The sequence below is a fragment of the Myzus persicae genome, unplaced genomic scaffold, assembly GCF_001856785.1.
Source record: "Myzus persicae strain clone G006 unplaced genomic scaffold, MPER_G0061.0, whole genome shotgun sequence".
Taxonomy (NCBI): Eukaryota; Metazoa; Arthropoda; class Insecta; order Hemiptera; family Aphididae; genus Myzus; species Myzus persicae.
The window spans coordinates 494,521-506,109 of NW_019103933.1; the positions used below are offsets into that span (position 1 = coordinate 494,521).

Genomic DNA, 11,589 nt, shown 5'->3' on the forward strand with positions numbered 1-11,589 from the left:
CAAAATATAAACACATGCAAGTACTGTATTCTAAATCAACATCATTATCTTTATGCATAACTGGTAACTAAATGAGTTATTATTTTTATTTTAAAAATTAGAATGTCTTAACTTTTTAATGAATTTACTATGTGATTATACATCTATAATACCACACAGCTGGCAAGTTGTTAAATTAAGTGAGAATTTTTTTTTATGTTGGTTTTGTTTCTGTGGATTTCTCAGCGATTTGTTCTGCACATAGAAATATACTATTTTATTATTTTATTTTATAATTCATCAGTATTAATAGACTGTTTTTATTTGGTTGTCAGAGGTTTATTAATGATAAAAATATCATTTTTAGATGGTAAATTGTATGGTTATTACATGAAAATTCTAATTGTGAAGAACAACCATAACTAAAATTTCACAAATTGGTCTAAAATGTGTGAACTTTGACTGTTGGGTTAATTGCAATCTTTTTGAACCTAATTGCAGCGGTTCGAACCAAGAAAGTACCCAGGTAATGCTTATGTAGACTTAGTAGGGGCATAGAAAGTTTTATGGATTATCAGAAGATGAAAAATGAAGGTACTTCTTAATTGATACGCAAAACATGTTTTTAAAAAAAATCTTGTTTAAATGCTTAGTTGTTATTAGTTCCACCTGTTCAGCATCTGTTGGATGTACTTATCAAAATATGAATAGCAAATTACAGCCCAACTCTTAAACTGCTTCCTTTAATTTTGTATTGTACTTATAGTTTTTACCATTTTTGGAACTGTAATGGGATGTGGTGTAATTGTGGTGGTAGTTTATGCCAAAGCTTAAAACTATCACTAGTAATTGTGTACTTTTATCAAAGTTTAACTGTTCAAGAGATAAGCTATTGTTAAAACTTATTTGGTTAGGTTAGTGGAAAAGTAATGCAACAGCACCATATATTTTATTGAGTAGGTACCTAGTTGTCCTATTGCAACTTTACTCTTTTTAAATAAACCAATCCAATAATATGTGTAATGTGTATGGACAAAAAACATTTTATTTTAATAGCCAATAGCCAATATATTCATAAAAATATTATACTTCAGGATACGAAATAAAAAACAGTAAAACACTTATCTACCTATGTCTTATGAAGTTATACTTTTAAGTTATATGTTGAATTTCAATATTTATGATATTAAAACACTGTTGGTACATACAGTGCATAGGTAGGTATTAATTTGTAATATACTGTAGTTCAATAAAAATACTAATCATTAAGTAGGTAGGTAACATTTTTATGGGAGAATTTAATACCTACCTATTTTAATGTTTCGTTTTTTCATATTTTTCATAAGTAGCTAAGAGAGAACACTCCAAGGATTTGTTAATATTATCTAGCTTTTAATTGTTTTGAAACTTGTACAGATTTCATAACATCAATCGATACAAAAACAGATGGACAAGTGAAGTCAAGTGGAAAATTTTTTCAAACAAATTGTTTCCATTTTTCAAAATTATTTTCCCCTTTTTCATACATTTTTGTTTATTTAATAAGAATATTTTATTTTCAAATAATTGTTTCTTCTTTTTTTGGTATCGTCAAGTGTATAAATCAATTATTACTTGTTAGAGAATGAACGACTAAAAACTAGATTAGACATATAGGTATTTTTAGCAAGATTCGTTAGTCGTTTATAGTTTAAACTGTTTAGAGTCTAAACCTGCAGTATTAACGCTATTATACCTACGTACCTACTTGAATATTATAATATTATGTTCCAAGATAATATATTTAAAATTTTAAACCATCAAACACTAAAATTGAAAACTGTTAAAATAAATCAAAAAATAACGCATACAACCGGCGGATACGACAAGGATAGGTAAGTAGTTAATATAAAATGTAGGAATGTCAATATGGTGAAATAGTTTATATAAAATAATAATATTTAAAACCAATCTAAAATTATATTTTACCTATAGTAGTAAGTTAAGAAATAATATTGTTTAAAAACATTTCGGGGTCGTGCACACGGTTGCAACACATGTTTAATAGATCCAGTGGTGGTCTAACGGGAAGGGGAGAGGGGGCTCATATAGATCCCCCTATGACCTTTTTCAATGTTTTTAGAGCTGATAACCATAAATTATATTTTTAATAGTCAACTAGTGCATGTTAAAAAATCAGCTATATCATCCCCCCCCCTTTGACAAAATCATTTTACCGCCACTGAAGGGACTATATTAGCTCACTATTGATTCAATAAATGTTTAGTGATTGTTCATACAACCCAGCATAAGTTCGTAGTCTTGACACTATCATTTATCCTGTGGACTATAGTGCAAAATATGCTTCATTAAAATGGTGAATAACATACCACAATTTATGGTAGTATAAATCGATAAAGATAGATGAACAGTTAGTTGTACAGGTATTGTTAAACTCAAACAGTTTGTACTTCATCTTTAAATTTTGTTCCAAATGGTTCATCAACAAAATCAGTTTACAATTAACACCTAGATTTTTTAAAAGAAAATCAAAGAGAAAACGTTTTTCTACATTTTAAAAAGGTTTTAATACATTTTGCTACTATACCGGTCGGCTGTCACAAACTGAAACTGTCAAACGGTAGTTTTTTAGATTAACTATCGTAAAAACCAAAACTTACCTACCTATCTACAGCGTTGTGAGAAAGACTGGAATCCCTTTTATTATTGTTGGTATAGAACAAGAAAATGTAACTGACATTCTGATAGAAAAAGTAATTGATGAGTTCAAAACTATGAATATTGAATACTGAAAGAGAGCGTATAAATTATGTCATTAATTAAAAAAATTATTTAATTCCATATTTGCAAAAGTAATCACTTGTTTTTAAATAAAATAAATTAATAACTATTTATTTTTAGAGTTGACAAATATTTGTAGCCTTTTTGCTAAAAATGTTCCTTTAAATCGGGGGTCGGTCACCTTTTTGATGTCAAGGAACAAATACATTTTTATTTTTATTTAAAAATCAGCTTATAGTGTTTATACACTATTAAAAGGCGCTTAATTACTAAACACGATGTCTGTATAAAATAGGTACGCTTTCATACAAAATTATTTAAATTTAAAATTAAATAATTCAAAATGATTTAAAATTATATATACTATTAAAAAGAAACATATCATAATACCGAAAGTTTTCTGATAATCATGACTTAGACCCCCCTCAACCATGTCTCCGGACTAGTCCGGAGCCGCCCCTGCTGTTCTCTCCATGGTCCGAGGAACACTCAACGAATACCGCGGTGTGCATCGGGGATATTGGTCTATTAATTTAAATAATCTCCGCAATTTTCTCTTTGTCTTACTCCTACTGTCTCTGTTGACAGAGGCGTGCCAAGGATAAAAACGCAGGACAGGTTATACATTTTTTTCCTTTATATAGGTACGCATTATTTATTTTTTGGTAACTATTTGAAAACAGGGAGGCCCGGACTGGGCACCCCGCTGTAGCCCATTGATGCTGCTGGAGGAGTAGAGCCTCGTTTGCCGTTTCTCCAATCGGGCTGCTGTATTTTTGGTCTGTAATGTCCCCTTTTATTAATATATTTTCAATAAACCGTGGCCGGTATTCTCGAACTTTATTTTTTATAATTTACTATTATTATAATCATTTATTTCCGAGAACCGTCCAGAGGACCGGTTGAGAGGTACCTATTTAGGCACTTTTATTATAAACAGTATAATACTTTCGGTAATGCGCCGTTGGTTTCCCTTATGTACCTATATATACACACATCATAGGGTTTATTCATTATATTTGTTTTTTCTCTTTTGTCCGAGTTTCTAAAAACGTCCAGAAAAGAGTCAAACGACTTATTGATTGCGTAGCGGTCACACGGTAGTTGCTTTTTAACCCGTGTAATAATATTTAATAGGAATTATTCATGTTTTGTATACTTACGTTTTTTTGGAAATTATAGGCAATATCTTTAATCACTAAGGCAGTGAAGTTGAAGCATTTGCATGTTTTTTTTAAATGGTTATATTTATTGCTGAGTGAGCTTAAAATATGTTTTGTTAAACTCTTAATTTAAACAAAAAAAAATTATATTTCAATAAATGCAATTTTGGCGATTTTTTTAATTTTACTGCAATTTTAACTATTTTTCATAATTTTCGTTTACATTTAAGATTATATAACTTAAAATAAAAGTAACTAAACGTAGCAGTGAACAAATTTCTATATTTGTTGTAATACCTACTTATTATTTCTATAGAGCGATTATCGCATTTTAGTCGTTAAGATAAAAACTTGTACCTCAATAACATAATACATTATCGTCTATCACTGACAGACAAGTTTTGTGGCACGTACTGTAGTCGTTCGTTATACTTTGTCGTGTCTATTTCGTCCGTTAAAATGCCAAAAGTCAAACCGATTAAATCAGCCATTTTAAAAAATTACGTATCAGAATTTGGTGACGCTATATTATTTTCTTCTGATGGCAGTATTCTCTTTTGTAAAATGTGTGAAGTGCAAGTATGTGCCGATAGACGATATATTGTGACACAACATCTAAAAACAGTTATTTTTATCCGACTCGGCCCCTTATATGGTCAAAGCAGCTTCTACAATTAAAGTTTTATATTCTAAAATAGTGCACATAACTTGCCTGGCTCACGGTATACATAGAGTCGCTGAAACCATTAGAAGTAATTTTCCAAAAATTGATAAGCTTATCGCTAAGTTACTTTCTCTATACACAGCAGCATCATGGTTTCTTCCATTAGAACCTACATTTATCCAAATAAATTTGTGATTGGCATCAACTAAAGCAAGCAGAATAATGCTATCTGTCCCTTTATAGTTTCTATAGTATGAACCACTTGAACGGGGAGGTATGAAATTAATATGCTTCCCATCGAGAGCACCTATGCAGTGAGGGAAATTCCAAAAGGAAACAAATTGATCTGCAATAACATCCCACTCTTCTGTTGTAGATGGAAGCTAAACATTAACCCATATAAATAAATAAATTAATTAAATTCATATTGATGGATTTAATTTTTATAAACACCTTAATTTCATCTTTAAAAGCTTCATAAATTGCATTCAAAGTGTCTGGTATAAGGATGCTCAATGTATTGGTTGCAATACGAGTAGAGTAATGAAGATTTGTATAGCTTTCACCAGTAGCTATAAACCTTAATGTTGCCATTAATCTGTAATATTGATATATAAATTATCAGGGTCTGTGTTGCTAATTCAATTTCCCTAGTTATGCCTATCATATTAATAGTATAACTAAAGCAGATATAAGTTAGATATATTAAAATATAATAATAATAGGTCAAATAAAGTATAATATTATAAAGTTATAACCTTTCTGGTGGTTTTATACATTGTCTCATTACAGTATCCATTCGGGCAATAGCTGGAGTTATTTTAATTAAAATTTCGTTGAACATATCCGAATCCATTCTCAAATAGTTCATGTATGATTTTTCATCTTCTATTCTACAGAGTAAAAAATATGTTTTTTAATTTATATATTAAATAATATAATATATATTATTTTTTATATTTATTTTTATATTTAAACAATATATATCTAGTTAAGTATCTACATTTTATCTATTAAAATATGGATTTATTAACTTACAATAATTCGTTTTGTAGCATACTAAAAGAACCTAGACCTTTTTCTCGACGAGAAATCCATTCTTTCACCCACAAATTTCTTTTTTTTGGTGCTTTTAATAACTTGTGTATTAATATTATGTTATGCCCAATAATACTAGCAGCAATAACTAACATTTTTTCACGAGAATCCATACTAAGTCTATAAAAATAAAATGTAAAGAGTTAGGTTTTTATTGTAGAATAAAATAATATACAAAAATACAGAATAGTAGAATAGAGATATTTTCGTACATTTCGTTATCATTTTGCAGCTAGTACATTTTATAGTGCATAGCACATTATGGTGTGAATAGAATACATACAGGTACTAGTATACTAGGTAGTACACGCAATATACTAGACTAGATAGTATGCTGGATATAGTACCATAATTATCATCGTGTGAAAAGGGCTTAAAACAAATATTTTTAAAGGTTCCTAGCCGTATTTTATTGTTTAAAGAAGAAGCTCCAGGTATTAGTTTACCTCCTCAGCCCATAATAACCCGATGAGGGATATGGATAAATGCCACGTCCTTTTATTGTGAACATTTTGTAGAAGTAAAAAAAGTAATACAATTATTAAATTTAAATGATGCTATTTCTATTGAACAAGCTCAACATCTTTTGTCGGATAGTTCTATGGAAACCAACTTGGCATTCATTCATTCCAATTATGGTTTCATACTAGCAGAAATCACTAAACTCGAAACACAACATGTTCCATTAATCGAAGCTTTATCTATAGTTAAAAACGTAAAATAGAAAAAATTACGGGACAAAATGGAATATTAATAAACCGGAAATTCAAAACTATTTTACAAAAAAATGAAGGATATCAAATAATTTTTCGTGCATCAAAAATTCTAAGTGGAGAAATACAGTCAATGGAGGGCTTGCCAGAAGAATTGACCACCAACGATTTAATCTATTTCAAGTACGCGCCAATAACAACTACTGATGTAGAAAGAAGTTTCTCCCGGTACAAAAATTTGTTGTGCGATAACAGACGACCTTTGGTTTTTGAAAATTTATAAAAATCATTTGTAGTACAATACAATAATGTAAGCAATATTAATATTTAATTTGTATTATTAATATGTATTAATATATTTAATTTTATTAATTATAATTCAATTTTTTAAAAATTTTTCAATGCAATTTTTAAATTTATAAGTGCAATTTTTAATATATTTTAATGCAATAATGCAATCAATTTAGTATGTTATTTAATGAAATAACTTCACTGCCCTATTAATCACAAACTTTTATTAATTTTATAGCTTGAAAAATTATACTTACCTACAAGACATACATATAAGTATTTCATAAATATTTTATCATTAGGTATTGTCGCCGTATTGAGTAAATAATTAAATTAAACGATCTGTTATCAGTTTATTATTGTTTGAATACTATGTCTAGAAGCTCTGGTAGTAAATATATTAAAAAAAAATTATATTAATTGTGACTTAGACACATTCACATTTCGAATTACATTCTAATAAACCTAATTGTTATATGGTTACCTATGGGTAGATACTTTAATATTATGTAGATCGGTGTTAGTAAATTAAGCCAAACATAAAAGGTACCTACCTACCTTTTTCGTGGTAAAGCGCTTTTTAGCTGCTTCATTAGCAGAGCTAAAATTTTGGGGAGGGGGGTTGGCAGGGACTTGGCTCCTAAATTCTAGTTTTTTATTTTAATTAGCTTTCCCAATGTTCCCATACTTTTCCAAAAGAACTCACGGATATGCGGTATTAAAAGTATACTAAATATTATTATTTTTGTTTATACAGTGGAATCTCCCCTAACGGACTCCTCCCAATCGTGGACGTTTTCTTGAGAGCTAACTTTACAAACTTTACAAAATATTTACAATTTTCGAAAAATCCGAGTAGAAGAGACCTCCGAATAAAGGACAATATTACAGCAACCTGGAGTGTCTGGGATTTAGAAGGTTCACTCATTCACTGTATTAAATAACTCATAATTGAGATTGTTATTAGTTTGATAACAAATTTTATTTTATTCCAAAAATTGATAACGAATACTATTTGATATCAATAATATTTTCTAATAATGCAGTGTTCAAATATTAACCACTTAGATAAAAGTGATACATATTTATAGGAATTGATCCATTTAAAATATTGATGTAATAATTGGTGGGGGAATGAGATGGCAAAGCCACCATGGGCAAGTGTTTACCTTAATACATTTTCAGTTGGAACAAATTTTTTTAATTTCTATCTAATTTTTCTTCCCCTATTTGTGTCACTGACTGTGGTTGCTTGATGCTCAGACTGCCAGACTGGTGATGAATAGTGATGAAAATCGTTAAAATTTATTTTCCATGCAATACCATTGACATCAGTTAGTGATTTATAGACTTATCACTTATCATAGTCCTTCGTAAGTACAGTGAAACCTTCCAATAATAGAATAATTTTTCGGGAACGGGTACAGATGTTCAAATTTTATTACCTCTCTTCTGAATAGGAGGCACCTCCGAATAACGGACAAAGTGTCTGCACTGAGTGGGCTTGCAGCTAATCAGGGGTTTTACTGTATATAAATGTATACCTAATTTACCTATTTTCTTTGGTTCCAAATTAATTAAAATACAGTTTCTGCACCAATCGACACTTAAACACTACCTATTAACACCAACAATGGCCTAGTTTCATTAACAGGATACTGTACAACTACAGTGAAAAATTCTACGAGGACACAATTTCAACACCATTCGAAACTAAAACTACATTTGAACACTATCTGTCCAGTTTATTAAGGACACGGTCCTAACACAAAATCACTGTGAAGATAAAATCCTTTTAGGGAGTATAATATATTCACTATAATATGTTTATATTCACTATTCTACTCAATAACTAAAAATGATTTTAATTACTGGTTAACTGCTCTTATAACTCAACAATTATTCAATATAAATAGGTACATAAGATAAATAGAAAACATTAAAAAATAATAATAGTGAACGTAAGATATTAGATAGGTAATATAAAATAGTGTACAGATAACTATGGATTGAAGACCCACGAAATGAACGAGTTACAGAAAACATAATACCTATACAGTGGTTAAAAATATTGTATTCATATAGTTAATGAGGTATGAATAATGTTTGGACTATGGAATAAGCGTTGTTTATTTAGAACAGCTGCAAGGAGCACAGTGAGTATGGATTTATTAATGCGGATAGTTCTGAGATAAATTTAGTAAATGACTTATTGTTACTGCAGTGGCAATTAGGTAAAGGATATTGTTGAAATCGGCGACGGGGTGAAGAAAGCTCTGAGAATGTGAAAAAGAGTTTTGAGATGAGGGGACGTGAATACTGTATTCGAATTAGGTGGTTTTGTTTGAGTTGATTTGCGATGTCTAAGAAGTTCTTTGAATATTGGACATCCTTTGTAGCCGGAGGTATGATGCCTATGCAAAAGGCACATTTGGCTGGACTACTTTCTGTCTTTAGTGCAAATGTCTGAGGAGTGTTCACCCCACATTTAACACAGCATGATGGATATTGGCTGCAATAGTTTGCGGTGTGTCCATAGCACAGTTGTGTCCATGGCAGTTACGACCCTGAGGTGGACCATTTTTGGTCCTATAGGGGTTATATCGACTTTGATTTTGGTTCGCAAAATTGATAAAAGATTTAGAATTTCTTTATTGTTGGTATTGGGATGTAATTCCACGAGAAACAACGGGCACTGTTGGTCGTTTTTATGATATTCATGACACGCCTGGTGGAGTGACCCAACTCTGAAAGTACGTCAGATATATCAGAGATAAGTGTTGAGTGGTGTAGAATTCTGATAATGGACTTGAAAGGTCGATATGTTGGCAGCTTGAAGGTGTGAAAATAGGCACTGGTGCCTGGTGGCCATTAGGTGTTGTGTGATTACGTTAAATATTTGGCGACCTTGAGGACGAACAATCAGAAAAGAAGATTTAGACTTGCACGTAAACTCGTTAGGGCCTTCGATTTGAACTTTGAAGCAACTTTTTTTGAAAGTGGAGTAGTTGATTATGTTCTGGACATAGATTGGTGGAACCCTGTTGTTGATGAGTTGTAGATTCGTCGATTATATTAGAAGTATCTCAAGAAGAGTCAGCATTTGATTTCACTACCCACATCGTTCGCCAGGATAACAAGTTTATTTTGCGAAACAAATGGCTTGGTTTTTTTTTTGTCCCGTTTGGATAGGTGAATTGGGAGATGATGGCTGCGAACGTTTCGGTTTAGACATTTTCGGAGAGGTGATGTTATCCATTTTTGGAGAAAACGCGTTCAATAGAGTGAAACCCTTAAACTGTTTGCATAATTAAAACAAGTGATAACGGAGTGGGCAATCACACATACGTGTGACCATGTTGACCTGCAACACCGAACTGAGGAGAGTATTTAAAATAAAAAATCTTTCCACAATAAATGGTATTTTTTGTAGTTCATTCATATACTCAATTAGATTTGATTTATTCGTATCCAGGCTTAATTAATATCCTAATATTGTAGTGTCATAACAATTAAGTTATGGCTTATAGGTGGTATAATATTTTTTTAAGTTAAATGTATAATCAAAATGTATTTTGCTGCCAACCATACAATCATAAGGTTAAAATTGTTTTGCAGTATCATTTAAAAATACAAAAAAATTTATCGTGTTTTTATCTAGGTAAAGTTGAAATTCACGAATTAATTCTAAAATTGAACTGTAAATAAAGTCAAGTAACTGACCATAACTCATAAGTATATACATTGAGATTCACACTACACAGTATATTATCTAAATAAATTACATTACACGTATTTGTCGAAAGCCCATCAAATTTCTTGCAGAACTAATCAAATTTATTGAAAAATTAGGGGCCTAAAAGGGCTCAAAATATTTTCTAACATTTACTTGTAACCTCACAATAACCATTTTAAAATTTTAGTTTTATTTAAAAAATCAATTTAATATATATTTTGATATTTAAGAAAGTTTAATAATTTTAAGATTAAAAACTTAAATGAGAATGACTAATTGGAGATGATTTTTATCGGCGAGCAACATCATTACAGATCTTAGGTTTACGCTATTCATTTTTAATATAGGTATACAAGACTATATAAACTGAGATTATGTTAAATTATACTTTCAATTTTTGTATACCTGTTAAATTGTGAGTATTGCATTGAACATAATATAATTCTTTGAAATAATATTTTGAATTACTTACAACTCAAAAAGTTATAAATAAATATGTACTAAAAAATGAACGAAATTACTGAAAAAAACTAAAATTTCAAAATAAAAGTATCTGCTACATACGTGTATCATGTATCCAATTATTTTCTTGAAATGAATTGTTCTAGAACATCTGGACACCGCAGATAATCAAGTTGACATTGAAGTCATGGCCGCAGTGTCATACTTTACACTATAGGTGTATTATGTGCAAAATAAATATACATTCCTATACTATATATTACTGTAGGGAGGTACAGTAACCATTAAACAATCACGATTCATGGTAATTTTCGTACTTTAAACACTTTGGGCCACATGTTTTGCAAAGCCATCAACATATTATTATAACGTTGAGATTGGTATTTAGTATGTAGTTAAACACAACTAAAAGGACCAAAACCATGACGTGTGATAAGACAAGAAACCGTAATTTGGTTTCTCCAATCTGACAGGTGTTTTCGTAGAAGCGTACTTACTGTGTCTGTGGCTCGACACCACGAGAAATTGTTTGTGGCGAAATGTGTGCATCCCTATGGAATATACCACTGTAGGTTCATACCATGTACAAACTGAACACTGTACAGTACACACGGAATGTTACATTCGAACTTTTGAAAAGACATGGCGCATTTTTGGTACAAGGCGTTGTAATATTTATTTTTCATTGGTCGCTATTTTTCA

At 30.4% G+C, this 11,589-nt stretch overlaps 1 protein-coding gene across 1 annotated transcript; it reads right to left on the reverse strand.

Moving 5' to 3' along the window:
* Positions 1-4,360: 4,360 nt before the first annotated feature.
* On the reverse strand, positions 4,361-6,059 carry LOC111036550. Its single transcript, XM_022318606.1, has 5 exons — positions 5,898-6,059; positions 5,626-5,805; positions 5,346-5,480; positions 5,041-5,185; positions 4,361-4,970 (listed from the first exon to the last, which is right to left on the reverse strand). The coding sequence occupies exons 2-5, from the start codon at positions 5,796-5,798 to the stop codon at positions 4,641-4,643; spliced, it is 783 nt and encodes a 260-aa protein (XP_022174298.1). The 5' UTR covers positions 5,799-5,805; positions 5,898-6,059; the 3' UTR covers positions 4,361-4,640.
* Positions 6,060-11,589: the final 5,530 nt, after the last annotated feature.